The sequence below is a fragment of the Crotalus tigris genome, unplaced genomic scaffold, assembly GCF_016545835.1.
Source record: "Crotalus tigris isolate CLP2741 ecotype Arizona unplaced genomic scaffold, ASM1654583v1 scf7180000018762.419966263:882430, whole genome shotgun sequence".
NCBI lineage: Eukaryota > Metazoa > Chordata > Lepidosauria > Squamata > Viperidae > Crotalus > Crotalus tigris.
Window position 1 is genome coordinate 336,334 of NW_024097187.1, and position 19,763 is coordinate 356,096.

General features: G+C 40.7%; 1 protein-coding gene across 2 annotated transcripts in view; it reads right to left on the reverse strand.

Annotated features, from left to right (window-relative positions):
* The window catches only part of PLXDC1 (plexin domain containing 1), an 85,113-nt gene that overhangs the window by 53,469 nt on the left and 11,881 nt on the right, over positions 1-19,763 (reverse strand). For both annotated transcript variants that reach the window (XM_039355876.1, XM_039355875.1), the window contains exon 2: positions 2,080-2,243. In XM_039355876.1, coding sequence (XP_039211810.1) covers positions 2,080-2,243 — 164 coding nt within the window. The remainder of the gene's footprint in view (positions 1-2,079; positions 2,244-19,763) is intronic.

Genomic DNA, 19,763 nt, shown 5'->3' on the forward strand with positions numbered 1-19,763 from the left:
TGACTTCATGAGGAGTACCTCCAGATCCAAGAATTGGAGCAACTGGCACATGAGATGGATCTGTGCAAAAACCGTGTTGGCTCTGCTGGCACCTTCTCCTTGAACCAGAGCCCTAAGTTCAGGAGGATCTTCAAATTCCACATCAGTTCTGGCTGAGGAGAGTATTACCCCATTGAATACTAAAGATAGAAAGTCATTGGATTCAGAGGTCACTTACTTACTTATGTTGAATTGAAGCCTGTTCTTTCCCATCTAGACCCTCACAGCCTCCAGACTCCAAGAAAGAACCTTGATAGTATCACTTGGTTCACATGGGTTAGGAATTTACAACAGAATATCATCAGTGTACATCAGCTTCTTTTAGATGATTAAAAGGTGTGGGGAGAGGTATGCAGCCCTAAATAATACTACAGAGCAGAGGCCTGGGGCTGGAACTCTGCTTTGTTTCCTCTCAAAGATAACTGGAAACCAGCTCTGGTGGAAAAAAGAAAAACACTGCAACACCAACCCCCTCATTCTTAACCCTCCATAGAGAAGGTACAGACGGGCACCATGACTGATGGTATTGAAAGCTGCTAAGAGATCAAGGAGAGCCAGAATGGATGCACCACATATTCCTATTCCTACTCCCAGGGTTTTTTTTCCTCATAGAATGCCCAGAACGGAGTTCCGGTACCTTTTTTGGAAGGAACCTTGTAGAGTAGGCAAGGCAGGTTGTATGACGTGTGTGAATTCCAGCATCTTTTTTTTTTAACAAAAAAAGCACTGCCTACTCCCGCCAGAGGGAGTAATGCAGTCAATGCTGTTTCGGTACTGTCAAGGCCCAAAACTGCCTGAAATGGGTCCAAATAATCTGCTTCCTTAAGTACAGTAGACACCATCCCTACAAGGGTCAATTCACCACCATTTGGACCTAGCTGTATATCATCTCTTAGGAAGCTTTAGCTGACCAGAAGGAACAAGGACTAATATACTGGTGGCTGAGTTCACAGCCTTCAGGATCCTATCAGGACTAGTAAGTTAGGTAACCAAATCAGACACTGCTGTGTTTGATCAACTCCACAGGGCCTGCACATCTTTCATATGGATATTGGGGTTAAGCTTTTAAAAAGGATGTGGGAGAAGCAGACTACTGCTCCAGGGAGAGAGAGAAAGTGATATTATTTAGTGGTATTGAATTAGAAACTTTTTAGGAAAACAAATACCTGAACTCTACACATGGAGTGGTCCCATTCAAAACATAGTTCACTATTTGACATGATTTGATTTGATATGATATGATCATATAGGGTGAAATGTTCTATTCAAGAAACTAAAACTGTTGTATCCTGAGCCTGCAAGAGCTGAAAGCAGTCTCAGAATTGTTGCAAATGGTCCCCGGCAAACCAAAAGCTGCCCAGGACCAGAGAGAGTAGCGCCGGCCTTGTGCACATGTGCAAGGCGCGAAAATGGTCAATTCCTATTGGTTCACACTGTCCGGGTTTCAGGCACTATAAAAGGCCTGCATGCCTTTTGCTGCTTGCTTGGTTATAGGAGAGAGAAATAAAGAGCTTGTTGTTTTCACCATGTGTCTTCGTCAATTACCAACGAACTGTAAACACAACAAAAACCATCTGTTAAAAATAATCCCTGATTTTAGGTTCCTCCATATCTTCCCACTTATGAACCATTGATCTCAATGCACAAAAAATAATGGAGGAAAAATGGCATTTAGATAGTATCCAATAAGAAAATGGAGAGCAAAAAAAGAACATTTTATTCCCAGGTCTCTTGATTTTTACATGAGTTTGATAAATATGAGCTGAGTCAGGGAGGGATTAGTGTATATTTCTTTTTCTGTGTAACCTAGGCATGGTTTTATAATGAGGATGAAGAATCTGTGGCATTCCAAATACTAATGGAGAGAAAATTCTATCCCCTGCAGCCATCAATCAAAGACAATGGTGTTTAAAGTCTTCTAGCACCTAAAGGGATCCAATTTCTCCATCCCCACATCCTTTTACAAGGAAAATTTCCTTAAAGGTTTCTGTCCAATCCAAACCTCCTGAAGATGTGAATTATTTGTTACATGAGACTCACCACAATCTGGGTTTCATTGTCTGTCAGAGTGTCAATAGTCAAACTCCTTCCTGAAAAATCTTGGCTGATCTGTGTCCTTTTATTTTCAGGTATGGTTTCCCGAGTCTTTCGTTCCCCAATTTGAGAATGTTCTCCAATGATAGCTCCAGGCCCCTGGGTCCAACCTTCAGGGAAAAAAATAAAATTATGAATTATATATGTAAATAAATAAATATGAACTATTTCTAGGAGTCAGAATAGAATAGTTCCAGGATGAGTCATCTATGGCCCTGAATCTCTTTTTGATGGTCAGTGGAATCTTCCAACATCATGTCACTAAAATTTGACAGTCCAAAGATACTAAGAGCCAAACTTGGGAGGACTTGGTAGACTAAAAACCCTGCTTTGAATTGTATCTAGAAATCTACTGAAGTCAATGCAATATCCACAATATAAGTGCAAGGGCCTGTAGCAACGCACTCTTCAGCAGGTAGGTTTCTACTGTCTTCGTCAACTGTGATTTCCAAATAATCTTCAAAGGCATCTCTGTTAAAGTACATTGCAGAAGTCTAGTCATCATGAGTGTCCCATCTCTTCTATTCCAGGCAGAAGTGCAGTAATGCACTGGCCAGACAAAGATGATGAATCCAGCAATAGCTGAGAATCCGAGAGGATTGCAGATCTGCTCCTTTGGAAAGGCAACATCCACCCAAGTTAAAGTCGCAATAGACAGGGAATCAGTGGTGGGATTCAAATATGTGAACAACTGATTCTCTGCGTGGATGCCACTTCTGGAAGTCCGTTCTGGGCCTCGGCGGCCCAGGCCCAGAATGGATTTCTGGAAGTGGCATCCATGCACTTCCGGCAGGTCATTCTGGGCCTGGGAGACCTCCTCCGGGTCACCGGGGCCCAGAATGGACTTCCAGAAGTGGCGTCCACACACTTCCAGAGTGCCATTCTGGGCCTTGTGAAAAAGGGCTAGGGCTTCAGCCAGTTTGCCAAACTCAACAAAAATTAGCTACTGGTTCTGCCAAACCGGTGCAAACTGGCTGAATCCCACCACTGCTGGGAGGGTTCTGAAGAAAAAGCAATTCCCTCTTAGTGCTTAGCTTTAACCTGTTTCATCTCATCCAGACCCCTGCAGCCCCCAGACACCAAGTCAAAAGTTCTGCTTCCATAGCCCTTTGGCCTAGTTTAAAGGTATCAACAATAGCAAACAGATGTCCTCTATCAGTAGTTTCTTATATAGGTATAAAAATGGAAAGGTGGGAGTAGGTTTACCAGATATCTGAGCAAGCAAAGAGAGGGACAGACGATTGTAAAGGAGGACATACTAATTGTTAGTTTACTTGGCATCCACAACAATAATTACAACAAAAAACATAATTAGGCCTACAAATATATGAAATTCTTTTTCCAGCATTGGAAAGACAAGTTTCTCAATCACCAATATTTCTGAAGCTGAGAGGTATGTCCCATTTTTATGTAACTAAATCACTGTTTATCCATAACAAGGCAGGTTTGCAGAAAAACAATCTGAAGCAAACTTCATGGGAAACTGGCACTGATTGATTCTTGCAGGAACTGCAGTTTACAAGTAGTCCTTGACATTCCACCACAGTTGGGACTGAGACTTCTGTTGTTAAGCAAGGAGGTTGTTAAGTTAATCATGCTTGATTTGATGACCTTTTTGTCACTGTTGTTAAATAAATTATTTCAGTTAAGTGAATCATATGCCTGTTAAGCAAATCCAACTTCCCCATTGATTTGACTTGTTGGAAATAATTTGGGAAAGTTGCAAATGGAGATTACATGATCTCAAGCTGGTGCAACTATCATAAATACATGCTTCTTTGCCAAGTGTCCAAATTTTGATCCCATGACCAGGGGAATGCTACAACAGTTGTAAGTATGAAAATCGGTTGTAAGTCACTTTTTCAATGATGTTGTAACTTTGAATGTCACTAAACAAATGGTGTAAGTCAAGAACTACCAATAAATGAAACAAGGATAGGTATAGTAGAAATGGAATCTTGTAGACAAATGCTTTCATGATTGGCTCCAACAGTGAATGTACAAACTCCACTCCACGGTGTTGTGTTACAGCATTTTCCTGTCAGAGCCTAGCCAGCCTAGCCTAGCCTAGCCAATCCCTTTTTATTTATTATTACACTCCTAATTTCACCCAGGGTTTACTGAGTAGATCACAAATTTAACAAAATGATTTTAGAATGTGTTAATAAAATCATTTTACAACCACAAAATATTACAAATAATTAACATAAAATTGTCAAAATAGTATGGGAAATATACAGTAGAACAGGCATTTAAAATCAATGCAACATTATTTAGGGTTGGAATATTTTTACTTCTTCACAGCAGCAAGAAATATGTATGTATGTATGTATGTATATGTGTTTGTGTATAAGTCTGTCTGTCTGTCTGTCTCTCTCTCTCTCTCTCTCTCTCTCTCTCTCTTTTCAATATATTTCTCCCAAAGAACAGAAAAACTAGGCTAATTCAGTGGACAAATCTGCTTTTGTTATAACTCAAATGCACCTATTTCAACAAGACTTCTATTAACTATGAGTGAGTCTGGATTTGATCCAGTAATTTTAAAAAAATACTGTGGGTAGGTTCATAGTCATCAGTGGAGAAAAGGTCATAATCTTAATTCCTTATAAGTAATAATAATAATAAAGTTGGAAGTGACCTTGGAGATCATCTAGTCCAACCTCCTGCTCAGGCAGGAAACCCTATACCATTTCAGACAAATGGCCTTCCAGTCTCTTCTTAAAAAATTTCCAGTGTTGGAACATTCACAGCTTCTGGAGGCAGGTTGTTCCACTGATTAATTGCCCTAACTATCAGAAAATTTCTCCTTAGTTCTAAGTTGCTTCTCTCTTTGGTTAGTTTCCATCCATTGCTTCTTGTCCTGCATTCAGGTGCTTTGGAGAATAGCTTGACTCCCTCTTCTTTGTGGCAGCCCCTGAGATATTGGAACATTCCCATCATGTCACCCATCTTCCTTCTCTTCATTAGACTAGACATACCCAATTCCAGCAACCATTCCTTATATGTTTTAGCCTCCAGTCCCCTGATCATTTTTGTTGCTCTTCTCTGTACTCTTTCTAGAGTCTCAACATCTTTTTTACATCATGGTGACCAAAACTGGATGCAGTATTCCAAGTGTGGCCTTACCAAGGCATTGTAAAGTGGTATTAACACTTTACTTCAAGTGTTGGTGAAGTCTCCCATTTGCTACTAATATGTTATTGGCCCTGCTAAATGTTTTTTGTGGTCACTGGCTTATTGGGAACATGATTTTGTCCTGCCTTTTTTTTTTATGCCAGTAACCTCTTTAAATCATCTAGGCACTAAAATGACACTTTAGTGGCAAATTTCAGAAGGGCAAATTCAATCAAAACTACCAACAAGTTAAATATTTATACAAATCATGACAAATCTTGGTACCAAAAGACCTAAAGTACTGAAATAGTGTGTTTTAATACAACACCAAAATATTTTCAGAATGAGCATTCTTCTTTTTGGTCCAATATTGTGACTATCTCTTGTTAACAGGAACTACATATAATAAACATCATTCAGGAAGTAGTTTTTAGAGATAGGACCTCCTTGCAGAATGTGCAAAACAATCTGATAAGTGGGAAGTGCATCTGAGAAATAGAGATATTTTTTTTCACATTCACAGCTGACCTTAAGCAACTGATCCCAAACCTTGATGTATTAGCACAGGATCTATTTTCAAATAAACAATGTAAAATCAACACACAAATGATAAATCCTGATAGTCCCAAAAGTGCTTTTTCAGAAGGCAACTGAACAGCACATTTGGGACAACCATGGCATGGATGACTAAGAATCTCCATAGATGATAAATCCTGATATATTTATAAATGCTGGATGTTATTAATTAACCAAGAAAGCCAAGGGTAACTTTCAGCTTTATTCTGCATTCCTTGTTTGCTTTTTTCAATCTGTCCTGTAACAGTGAGATACTATCCTATGGTAGTAATAGAGCGGCCCAAATTTTAATCCAGAAACACTCATTTATATAGGGCATAACTAAACATATTTATTGCAAATAAGAGTTTACCGAAAACTATTGGCCAGCATTCCATAGTTGTCAGCCTTAGATGACAGATTAAACTAAAAAACCCATACTGTTAAGTCCTTGAAGCGAAGGCAAAGAAAGAGGACACATCTCTGTAGAACAACTCTTTATTGTGCTTCAGACAAACTCCAACAACGAGCAGAGTCACTCAGCCTCCTTTTATATGTCCCGATCCCCGGACAACATAGCTACATAATCAGGCACTTTTCGCGCCTTGCGCACACGCGCAAAGCCGGCGCCACTCAGTCTGGTCCCGGGCAGTTTTTGCAAAGCCCAGGACCATTGCAACGTTCCGAGCCTGCATTTGCAGGCTCAGGACACAACACCCCTCCCCAAGCATGGAAGGAATTCCTTAATGTTGCCACCACCCACAACTTCCTATCCTTGTTTTTCTTGTCAACTAAGACACTTAAAATCATAAGTAAAACAAAATACATTATTACTAATATTCTTAAGGGTAGTACCCTTTGTAGCTGGACAGCAACTTCACAAAGTCTGAAAGATATTTGGGAGAGCACTTGGCCCTTTGCAACCTCCTTGGACTGGGAGAGTTTCCTGGTTCCATTCCTTTGCCCACTAAGCTAAGTGAGCCAGGAAATTGCTGCCCACATGCCTCAGGGGACCCTGGTGTTGTTGTCTGACCTACCTGCTCACCTGCCAGGCTCAGTTGGTCAGGGCTTTGCTGCCCCAGTACCTGGTTGATCTGCCCATCTGCTGGTTGGCTGTGCCCTCTGCACTCAACCCAACATCCCTTGGAGGGGTGGTAGTCCCCAGATCCACAATGGACCCTTCTTGGGAGCACTGTCCCTCAAACCCAAGGTCAGTAGATGGATAGTTAGGGGTGGCTACAGGGCCCCAGTATCCAGTGGACCCCAAGGTGGTGCCTGAGGTGCCGGACACAGGAGTAGCCTCTCTGTTTGCCCCCCTTACAGAGGACTTCCTTCTGGGAGCAATTGCAGAATTGAGCCTGCTCCCTTGTTGTGTTGCCAGTTCTTGTGCATGATGTGAGTTGTGTGTATACCCCCAGGCAGTCTCCCTGTCTGGAGTGTTACTGGTTCTGGGTGAATAATGTGGATGCCCCTGGTGTGGCTCCCTGGCTGAGTACGTATGGGTGTATGGAGTAATTCCCTGCCCCATGACTTCCTGTTCGGAGCACTTGCAGAATCTTGAGATGGGGGATCAATGATCTCCTCGGCTGCCAGTACTGGCTGCTGACATTGATCCTCAGAATGCACTCTATAACCTTCCTCCCCCCCCCAAGTGCAGATCCAGGAGCAGAAGAGTGTAAGTCCAATCTCACATACAGCTGATCTATGTGCCGCCGAAGAACGCGGCCGTCTTCCAAGGACACTTCATAGGATAGAGGTCCAGAGATCTTGCAGACCACGGCTGGTACCCACGGATGACCAGGCCCGTAGTTCCGAGTCCAAACCGGAGCACCCACTTGCAGGCTCCTCGGTTCCCAAGGATGTGACCCCTGAGACACCACCCGGTCTGGGTGCAGTCTGTCCAGCTTAGTGATGAGCCGGCGATCCCAGCGAAGTTCAGCAGGGCTCTTCCCAGTGGCTGTGCAAGGTGTGGTGCAATGTGCAAGAAGAAACTGCTAACCTGTGATGCCAGTCACCGTAAGTCAGTCTCTTGAGGGCGTCCTTGGTGGTGCGTACCATATGCTCAGCCATTCCGTTGGTGGATGGGTGGAAAGGAGCCGAAGTTGCATGGCAGATCAGGTTGGCCTGAAGAAAAGCCTGGAACTCAGAAGAAATGAATTGAGGACCGTTATCTGAAACCAGAATATCTGGAAGGCCATGAGCTGCAAAAATACCTCTCAGCACCTGGATAGTCTTGGCAGTGGTAGTGTAGGTCACAGGAACAACCTCTAGCCACCTGGTATGGCTATCAATGACAACCAGGAAGAATTGCCCCTGAAAGAGCCCAGCGTAATCTATATGTACCCTAGACCATGGGGTTTGAGTTTCTTCCCACCTATGAACTGGGGCCTGAGGCATTTCAGGCCGTGACTGTTGGCACACGTGGCACCCATGTACCTGGGCCTCAATGGCCTTATCAAGGCCAGGCCACCACAAATGGCTGTGTGCAAGCGCTTTCATCTTGACTATCCCAGTATGTCCCTCATGCAGAGAGATTAAAATTCTAGACCTCAACGAGGCTAGGATTACTACCTTATTGCCCCATAATAAGCATCCCTTGAAAGTGGATAACTCATGCCTCTTTTGCCAGAACCCCTGGAACTCAGTGTCAGGGCATGTGTCAGGCCAACCTGACAATACCCATGTCAACACGCATGTAAGAGTGTGATCAGTGGCAGTTTCAGCAGCCACATCCCTAGCATTGAAGGGAGACTCAGGCAACTCTTGAATGGACAGAATATTTACTGCTGGAGCAGGTTCAGGCTCCAAAATTGGCAGAGGTAATCTACTCAGGCCATCAGCATGGCCCATTTCCCTTTCAGGTTTGTGAATCAGCATATAGTCATATGCTGACAAAAAAATAGACCATCTCAGCATATGGGAAGAAAGGATATGTGGGGTCTGTTTGGTCATGGTAAACAACCCCAGCAATGGCTTATGGTCAGTATAGACTGTGAAGTGGCGGCCGTATATGAAATCATGAAATTTCCTAATACCAGCCACAATGGCCAGCGCTTCCCTGTCAATCTGAGCGTAATTATGCTCAGCAGAAGACAGTGTTCTAGAATAGTAAGCCACAGGGACCTGTGTCCCATCAGCCATCAGATGGCTAAGAACTGCCCCTACTCCATATGGAGAAGCATCGCAGGCAATGCAAACAGGCAGTTGCTCATTGAAGTGAGCTAGTACAGCATTGGAAGTAAGCAAGGCTTTAACCTCATTGAAACTTTTTTCATGGTCTTAGTCCACTGCCAACAGGCTTGTTTGTCTAAGAGCCTATGCAAGGGCTCAGCTATTGCAGCTTTATGTGTCAGAAATGCATGGTAGAAATTCAAAAGCCCCAAAAAGGCTTGTAGCTCGCCCTTAGACTTAGGGCTTGGGGCCTGCTGAATGGCTTTTAATTTAGCTTCAGAAGGATGAATGCCTTGAGCATCTATCCTGAATCCTAAAAAATCAGTTGAATTGACTCCTATCTTACACTTGTCCTTTTTAACTTAAGGCCTGCTCTTCTAAAACGAAGCACGACAGCCCTTAACCTTTCTGCCAATGTTTGAGATGATTCCCCAGGAATGAGGACATCATCAAAATATGGACAGACTCCAGGAATACCCCTCAATGTGTTCTCCATGACACTTTGGAATATGCCAGGGGCTACATTCATCCCAAATTGCAATCTCTTTACTTTAAAAGCTCCTCTATGGGTCACAATTGTCTGAGCTTCAGCAGCTGCCTCATCAACAGGCAACTGTTGATAGGCCTGTGCCAGGTCAAGTTTCGCAAAAATGTGCCCCTCTTTTAGGGAAGCCAGAATGTGACTTACTACCGGTACTGGATAAGTGTGTTGCTGTAGTGCCTTGTTTAGTGTGCATTTGTAATCTGCACAAATATGTATGTCCCCATTAGCCTTAAGAGGCATTACTATTGAGGTCTCCCAAGGACTAGAATCTACAGGTTCTAAGATGCCCTGCTGGAGCAATTTGTCCAGTTCAGCATCAATCTTGCCTTTGAGGGCAAAAGGTACCCTCCTAGGCTTGACCCTAATGGGTGTTATGGCAGGATCTAAGCGTGATGAAACTGGAGGCCCTTTATAGGATCCAAGCTCAGAACTAAACACATCTGCAAATTCTTTGCAGACTTCTGCAAGGCTTAACGTTTGCAAATGGTGCAGCCCCGTGACCTGGATTCCCAGAGCCTCAAACCAATCAAGTCCAATGAGACTTGTGCGTTCACCCCCAACAACCAACACATCTAATGGACCCTCAAAATTCTTGTACTGTACTTTTAAGGGTGGCCTCCCCCTTAACACACACCTTAGAATTCTGAAAGTCTGTGAGTATCACGTTGGATGGCCTGAGTTTAACTCGAAGGCCACAGCTGCTACAAATCTTTCTGAATGTGTTGAGGGAAATTATGGAAAGAGCAGACCCAGTGTCCAATTCCATGGATAAAGGAACCCGCTGCAACCTTACTTTAAGGGACAGTTTCTTCTTTAGGGGTTTATGTGTGCCTGTCCTTAGGACACTTCTGCATGTTGTGCAGAAGCCCACGCTATTTTGGCTGGGGATCCTGGTACCTTTCAGATGCAATTCTTCTCTAGGTTGTACCTTCTGATGACCCAAACAGACAGATGCGATGTGACCTTGCCTACCGCATGCCCTGCAAATGGCGGAACGGAACCGGCAGTCAGCTCATTTGTGGCGTCCTCCGCACCTGAAGCATTGAAGGGCTGTTGAAGCCTTTTCTGTTCGTTCCTTCTGTCTTCTTCCAGTTGCCTGGTAAAGCTTGTCCACCTCATCTTCAGGAACTTCTTCCGACTCTTCTCGAACGTTCTCCTGGTGGACGGCGACGGTCTCTGGAGAGTTTCTGGTGGGCTGCATGTTCTTTACTGCCCCTCCTGCTGCTTCCTCTGCTGTAACCTCTCGAAGAGCATCTTGGAAAGAGACATCTTCCTTAGCGAATATCTTTTGCTGTAAGTCTCTATTCCTTAACCCGCATACAAAACGGTCGCACAGCCTTTCTTCTAGGTCTTTAAACTCACACGGTCTGGCTGCTTTTCTCAAGGCCACAATAAAGTCCTTTGCAGATTCTCCTGCCTTCTGATCCCTTTGTTCAAACATGTGTCTCCATGCAATGACGGACAACTTGGGCTGGAAGTGTTCTTTTAGAAGCTTCTTTAAATCCGTGTACGTTACACCTTACAGAGATGCAGGGGCCACTAAATTTTCAGCGATTTCAAAAGTCTCTTGTGTGTGCATACACACAACAAGATGGCAGCTTTTAGCCCATCTTCACAAATTTGGTTGACTCTGAAGTAGTTCTCCACCCTCGCACCCTCCAGCAATGCTGTACTGGCAGGATGGATGCTGACGTTAACGCCGTTTTCCCTCTGCAGGACTTCTTTTGGGTGAGTCTATAGCTTCCTTTTATTTATCTTGTGAAGCATCCCACCTTCATCGCCAATGTTAAGTCCTTGAAGCGAAGGTGAAGAAAGAGGACACATCTCTGTAGAACAACTCTTTATTGTGCTTCAGACAAAACTCCAATAACAAGCAGAGGCACACAGGCCTCTTTTTATATGTCCCAATCCCTGGACAACATGGCTACATAATCAGGCACTTTTCGCACCTTGTGCACGTGCGCAAAGCCGGCGCCACTCAGTCTGGTCCCGGGCAGCTTTTGCAAAGCCCGGGACCATTGCAACGTCCCGAGCCTGCATTTGCAGGCTCAGGACACAACACATACCATCTAGGTCACTATTATTTTCTTCTAACAGTTACAGCAACAGGATCTTGGGAGTCTAGGAAAGGGCTTATCTGAAAGGTTTTCTCAAGTTATTCTTTTATCTGATTATTTCCTTGATAGGAAGTCTTTTTCCCATCTGCTAATTCTTTGTGGTAGGTGAGACTAGGAAATCAAAGTTATGAATGTTTACGCTACTTTTAGGGATAGGGTCATAGTAACAGAATCTTGCAAGTCTAAAATATGCTTCCCACTCCATGCATTTATCTTTAAGAAAACTAGAGATGGTGAAGACTGAGACATTTTTTCAAATTACATTTCTGCTTTGGACTCAGTTTTCTTTTATCTGGCTATTGCCTCAATTGAGAGTCTTCCTCCTATTCCTCAGTGTTGTTCTTACAGCTCTTTACACTGTAAACAGACAGTAGGATTCCTCCCAGGGTGCTCTGGTATGATTCAGATCCAGTATGTAACCATTTATATAGGCTTACTAGATCTCAGGTATGAAAATATAGCTATTCAATGGGAACAGAGAGACATTGCTACTGTTTACTGTAGTGGCCATCCAGATTTTTACAGTCCAGACCTGGCAGTTCTAAACAAGGCATCTTCTAAAAGGAGAAAATCAAAGAATGTCATCCAGCCACACCATATTATTCTGGGCTTGCTTTCTGGAAAAACATGTGCCTGTATCAGTGTACATGTGGCCAGTTTCCCTCACAAAAGCTCCATTTAGCCTTGGCTTGCATGAATGGCCTAGGAAGCCAGATGTTTTCCAAGGATGTTTGGTATAATAAACACTGGGCTAGCGGAGATGATGGAAATCGGCCTTGGGCATATACTTTCCTGTTTGGGGTGGCTTATTTATTTATTTATGTCTTATACAGGGAACACAAAGCATCTTGATGAGAATGAAATCAACATGTGCAACTCAAAATCTCTAGGGACATGTTGATTTTAAATAGCAAAGGTTTTAGGAGTAAAACATGTAATTTTAGTAAGCCAAGTGACAGATTGGAGAGGCTGACATTTGACTTAAATAAAACTGGTGCAGGGATTTCAAAATGACCTAACATGAATATAATTTCCATGTTGAACTGAAATCCAATTTAATGCTGTCTCTGTTACTCTGAAAGCAGAGTTTTGTTTTTTTTAAATATAATTTTATTAAACACAAGAATAAGACTAATACAAACTAAGATAGAGAAAAAAAGAAAAGAGAAAGAGGTCAAATGAAAGAAAAAACTAAAAGTATAAAAAAAGAAAGCAGAAAAATAGAAAAGAAAGGAGATACAAAGAAATTGCTTCCAATCTTCTTTAGAAGCAGTTTCTGCATAAGTACAATCATTATAAATTGACCTCTGTCTCTAAAATACATTATGATTCTCTTCTTTCTGTAATATACCTCATCTAATCCTCAAAACTATAACTCATACATTATTTTTTTTCTTTTTTTATGGCAAAAGGGATTTTTGGTCACCAATTAACATACATATTTTTTTCCTCTGGAAATAGAGTTTTTAGAGCAAATTATTATGGATCCCAAATTGTTGGTGATAGCAATTCTCCATGCATATTTGTAAAAATACATCTGAAATGTATTATACATTACATTTATATTAGATTTACATTATATTAGACAGTACATTTATATTACATGTATATTAGATTTAAACTTTATACTTTATACATATAACAATACATATTATTTTTATCAGCCAAAGTTAATCCACTCCTAGGTGATGATACTACAAAAAGAGCATAGAGCTTTTTTCAGACCAAGAAATACAGAACTTCTCAATAAAATAATAGAGGCCACAATACAATAAATGGTGAAGCCAGGTAGGGGGATCAGCAATAGGGAAGGTAGAGGTGATGATGGCATGTTAAAAAAAAAATCACAATGTCTTGGAAGAGCACCAGGGAAAGAACACCATAGGCTTTGGGGAACAAGGGAATTCATGTGGCCTTGGCTCCCAAGTTGTGTACCCTCTACTCCATAGGGATGCCTTAAGAAGCACTTTTTCAGAATCTCTTGTGATAAGGACAGTTGACAGCATAGGAGTCACACCATGCTGTATACAAAGTAGATAGCCCGAGGGTCACAATACTAAGTTCTTTTCATACAGTGATCTAAAGGCCTTTTTAATTAGAGTGTCCCCTGGACATATATCTCACTGATACATGGCAATGATGGTAGTGGGGGAAGGCAGAGAAATTGAGAGAGCAGACCTCAACCGTGACTCTCACAGAACCTTAATAGGAGATTAGGAGTGCAGCTCACCCATGCCTCTTCTCCAGACACAGACCCCCACTTTCTTCTCAGCTTAGAAAGGAAAGTATGATGAAAGACAAATGGGTGGGCGTTTTCATGTTCCATTTATAAACGTTTGTAAATCTAGATTTTCCTTTTCTGTACAATTCTGTTCTGTTATTTTGAATTTTACTGAAAATAAATTGCTTTCACATTTTGACACTGTAAGATATGATGAGAACCAGTGTACTCAGCATCCATAATAAAATCATTGAATAGCAACAGTACATTCAGTACATTTTTGTCAGTCTATTGTGATCAGCTACTATGAGCCTTACAGGGTAGTCCAGTCAAAAAACACACTCAGGAGTACAAGCTCTGGTGTTACTGTAAGATTATATTAACAGAATCTTGCAAGTCTAAAGTACATCTCTCCCTCCTTGCCTTTACAATACAAAAAACTAGGGAGGGTCCTTGTAAGATATTTGCCGTGCTCCTACTCTTTCTGTGGCTTCAGCTTCCTCTTATCTGACTTTTGTCTAGTCTGTGATTTTTCTTCCTGTCTCCCAAGGTTATTCCCACATATCATTATAGCTACAGTCCCACTGAGCACCTGGCCGAGATTGGCAAAATGCCATCCTAATTTCCTTGTGCATGCAGTGAGAGTACTCTGCTTTTCCCTCCCCCCTTGTCCTCATAAATCCATCTAACTAATTTATTCTTTCCTCATTTATCAATATCAAACTGGGCAAAGGGCAATGCCAGGGGTAGATTTAACTAAAAGATATATGCCAGTCAGGGTTTACTCTTTCCTTAAAGCATCCTTGCCGGCTGCATGCGACTCATGGGCCTTAAGTTTTAAAATCCTAGCACAATTAAAAGTTGTTAAAGAGTTATTTTATCATCTTCATCCCTCCCTCTATATTTAGAGCTGGCTCAAAATACATTGGAGCTGGAAACATGTTCCTGATCCATCCAAGAGCATTTGAGGTTGTAAATTCTGCAAGCTTTCTTCTTGGCATATAAATAAATTTAAAAAATCAATTAAATAATTAAACACGTGCCTTTCATGACACTCAGAATCTACTATCTGAGATGACTGATTGAGGAATAATGGTAGGTTTGACTGCCTCCTTAACTTTCCACGGATGAGGCAGGATAATTGTGCAATAAAAGCCTTATTTGGAAACATTCTCAGAAAGTAGAACATAATTTCAGCCAGGGTTCTTTACTTTCAACCATTACTTTTGTACAGTTAATTAATTTTGAATTGGAATACTGTGAATAATATGAATAAATAGAACTGTGCATCCTTTATCGAAGACAGTCACCATGTGAGCAGATAACAATTCAGGATACATTATGTAGTTTAAAATAGTTTGCATACATCAGGTATCTTGGGGAAATTCTAATAATTGAATTATTTTAAAGAAATCTTTAATCATTCAACATTTTAAAGGAAGAAGGGGGATGGCTGAAATAAATGCAGGCAGTATTATTTATTTATTTATTTATTTATTTATATCCCATCTTTATTTGTATTACAAATATCTCAAGGCAGCAAACATATTCAACACACTTTCCTCCTCCTATTTTCTCAACAACAACCCTGTGAGGTGGGTTGGACTGAGAGTGAGTAAACCTTTGTTTATAGTGAATGCCAAAAGTTCTCCATTAGGAGGACCTAATAGTGGATACTAAGTGGCATTAGAGATACAGATGCCAATATAGTTCTTTGTATAAATGGGGAGATTCTATATTCCTCAATAACACCTCATGAAACAGATCAGTGTAACCTCATGAAACAGACCAATGAAACAGATCACTCATAAGCTTTCCTCCAAAAGGTTATGATTAAACCCAGGACGTGGTGTGATGGTGGTAGTGGTGGTGGTGATAGTGGTGGTGGTAATAACGGTAGTAGTGGTAGTAGTGGAGTTGCTGTTGATAGTGGTGGTGATGATGGTGGTGGTGGTAGTGAAGGAGGAAGAGAGGAGGAGGGGAAGGAGAATACAGGTAGGATTTACCACAGATCCACTGGTTATGTTAATTTTTCAAAATGTAGTTGCTGCTGTTCAGCAGATAAAGGAGAAATCACATAGTACGATATCCATTGTGTTAAAATATGAGCTTCGGGCATGCATCTTGTAAAATCTGCAACAATAAATGAAGTAAAATGTGCTAGAAAGATTGTATGCTTTGGCAATTAATAGCTCTGCAGATGCAGGTTTCAGTTGCTTCTGTGTTTATTAGTCCAATTTTATTTTAAGAATACACACTGTTTCAAGCCTTCATTCTTTGTTTCCGTATATTGGACTGATTTTAGAAAATAAATCCTTCCCTGTCCATCAATCTCTTTGAGAAGCAGAGATCTGGACCAGCTTCCCTGTAGTCAATTTCATAATCCCTTGGTCAGTTTCATAATCTGGTAGAATATTCAGTAGTTTGATTTTCCCTGCTTATATAATTGACATGCATCTTGCTTTAGTAGATTCCTATGTGTAAAACTAATACATTTTAACTTTGAAACATATTGTACTCAGCCTCATGCATGCAATTATATCTCCCCCCCCCCGCCTGCCAAACTGTCCTAAAAGCAGAAACCGTCAGAAAAACTGGCTGATGATGTATGATTTCATCCATAAGTGAAGCAGTTGTCGCTGTGAAGTAATAATTCCAGTACAGATCCACTTCAAATAATGTATCACACTTTTTTTTTAATCTAGAAAGATGAGGGTCAGAGACAACCCTAACCCTTTTCAACAGTTCAGGTTAAAGTTTCATTGTTCTCTTCATCTCTCTTTCCCTTGAGTATAGACTATCCAAGCAGAAACCATTATTTGGCACAGTCAGTCCATGGTTTGGCTGCTTTTCCTGTAATTTCCTGGCATGAAAATATTGAGCTGAGACACTTTATGAATCAAGCAAATACTGGAAAGGCTGTAAGAGTCCATCCTGCTGGCCAAGCATTGCTGATTTTTCCTGTTTACATGGTTTTCTAGCTGAGATTTGGGAAGAGGCCAACAGAAGTTTGGATGAGTTTAGGATATTGTAAAATAATTTTAGGTGATTTATCTAGGAAAACTTTGTTGTGTATTTAAATATGTTCAGGCTTCTTATAACGTTAATTGGATACGATGTTGAGATTTCCCTGCATATTCATTTCCTGAGAAAGATGATCTGGAGGAGGCTATTATACTCATGCCTTGCCTGTGGGTTTCCAAAGAATCCAGTTGACTACTGTGGGTAGAGAATGTGGAAGACAATGAGTGTTTGATCCAATCAATTGAGTTCTTATTATATTATGACTCAGGGAAATGGAGTAATTTTCATATATCTTATTTGATCTTCTGCTCAAGAAGATCCAGCTAAAACTGTCTCATCAAGCAGCTATGTTAACTTCCAATAAGAATAGAACAGAACAGAATAGAACAGGTTCTTTATTGGCCAAATGTGATTGAACACACAAGGAATTTGTCTCTGGTGCATACGTTCTCAGTGTACATACAAACAATAAAGTGATATAATCATAAGATACCATTAGCAGAAGATAATAGGAAAGATGAAAAAGATAATAGTAATACAGCCATACTACATACTGTAGATAAGTATCATTAGGCATAAGACAGTGCTATGGGAATTAGGTATTTAGCAGAGTGATGGCATGGGGAGAAAAAAAAACTGTCTTTGTGTCTAATTGGTTTGGTATGCAATATCCTATAGCGGTGTCCCAAGGGGAAGAGTTAAAAGAGTTTATGCCCAGGATGTGAGAGGTCTGTAGATAATTAAATGAAATTAAATTAAAATGTAATTAATTAAAAACATTTAGATTTGCGAACAACCAAAGCTAGATACGTTTTTTTAGATATGATGCAAAAAGGTGCTATCCATTCCAGTATCTCTTTCTCTCTCTCTCTCTCTCTCTCTCTCTCTCTCTCTCTCTCTCTCTCTCTCTCTCTGTGTGTGTGTGTGTGTGTGTGTGTGTGTGTGTGTGTGTGTGTGTATGTTAAATGTTGCCTGAAAGCCAACCTGTTATTATAGTTTGGAAAATTTATGCTCTGTCCAACTGCAATGTCCATTATGCCTAGCCAACATATTTGGAAGATCATGAAGTTTCTTGCTATTGATCAATAGCTAGAAACTTCATGACATCACCATGATCTATCCCACCAACCATTTAAACTAAATGGTTTGATGCTAAAATGCGTCAAGTGGCTATCGGAAGGTGGGCTTTTTTTTGGTGGCCTTTGATTTTGGAATATCTTGCAAAGTGTGATGTGCTGATGCCAAACAACCTTACTGTCTCTGCCCAGCCAGCCCATGTTCATTTCTTCTGTCCTGTTAATCCTGTTGTGGTTTTTAATTTTGTTATGGCTTTTTAAAATTCTTCCATTGTTTCAATATTTGTCTACTTATTTTCAGTTTGTTGTATGTTTGCATGCTGCATGTTTGTAAAAAACAACTAAATTTATAGTTTTATTGTTTATTGTTTTTAAGTATAAATGTAATTGTAAAATTGCCCTGAGATTTATTTTAACGGGAAGAAGCACAGAATTGCTTTAATTAAATAAAAATAATTGTTAATCTCTTCATCCCCATAGGTATCTTTCCATGGATTTTGAGACAGACTTCTTTCTTGTGTTTTAAAAGTAGTTTCACAATAATGATTTATTGTAACAAAAAATGAGAAGAATTGCTTCATTTTTTAAATTGACATTAGTTTTTATCATACACAACTCTATTCATGATTCTGAGCTTTTACACAGTTCTTTCAGATATTTAAAGGGCTTCCTATAATTTATTTAACTGTGCTTTTTGTTAAACCTTTGCAAGATTTCTCTTGTCGTCACAGATAAAGGGATCAAGTACCACAGGGAGTGGCAAACCTACCGAGTTTATGGCAATGCCAAGATTAGAATGGCAAAACTTCAATATTAGAAGGCAGTTATTTGATTCTCTGATTCCAGAGGGTATCTGGTTGTGGGTTCCTGAAGAATTCAAATGTCAAATTGGTGAAAATATGCAAGTTATCTGCACAGACTGACTACAAGCAGCGGCATGACAAAGTAGCAACAATGGTGCATTAGAAGATCTGCAAAAAATATCATTTGCCTGTAAGCAAAAACTGGTGGGATCATAAAATAGAGAAAGTCATAGAAAATGATAAAATTAAACTGCTCTGGGACTTCAGAATTCAAACAGACAAGCACCTGCAACATAACACCCCAGACTTAACAATTGTCGATAAGAAAGACAAAAAAGTCTGGATAGTGGACGTGGCAGTGCCTGGAGACAGCAGAATAGACGAGAAAGAACTGGAGAAGATAAGAAAATACAAAGACCTACAAATAGAAATAGAAAGACTGTGGCAAAAGCAAGCAAGGGTAGAACCAATAGTAATAGGCTCCTTGGGTGCAATCCCAAAACAACTGGAGCACCACTTGAACACCATTGGCATTGACATAAATTCGCTATTAGTCAATTGCAAAAGGCGGCCTTACTAGGAACTGCTTCCATCCTGCGACGATATCTGTAATACCATCAAAAATCCACATCTGCCTATCCCAGGTCCTGGATAAGGACTCAATAGGTAGACAAAATGTCAAATCCAGTCTGAACATCTGGCTGACTGTGCGATGATCCATAATAATAATAATAACCACCATCAAACATCCACATTTGCCTATCCCAGGTCCTGGGTAAGGACTCAATAGGTAGACAAAAAGCCAAATCCAGTCTGAACATCTGGCTGACTGTGCAATGATTAATAATAATAATAATAATAATAATAATAATAATAATAATAATAATAATAAAGTTGGAAGGGACCTTGGAGGTCATCAAGTCCAACCCCCTACTCAGGCAGGTAACCCTATACCAATTCAGACAAATGGCTGCCCAGTCTCTTCTTAAAAACTTCCATGTTGAA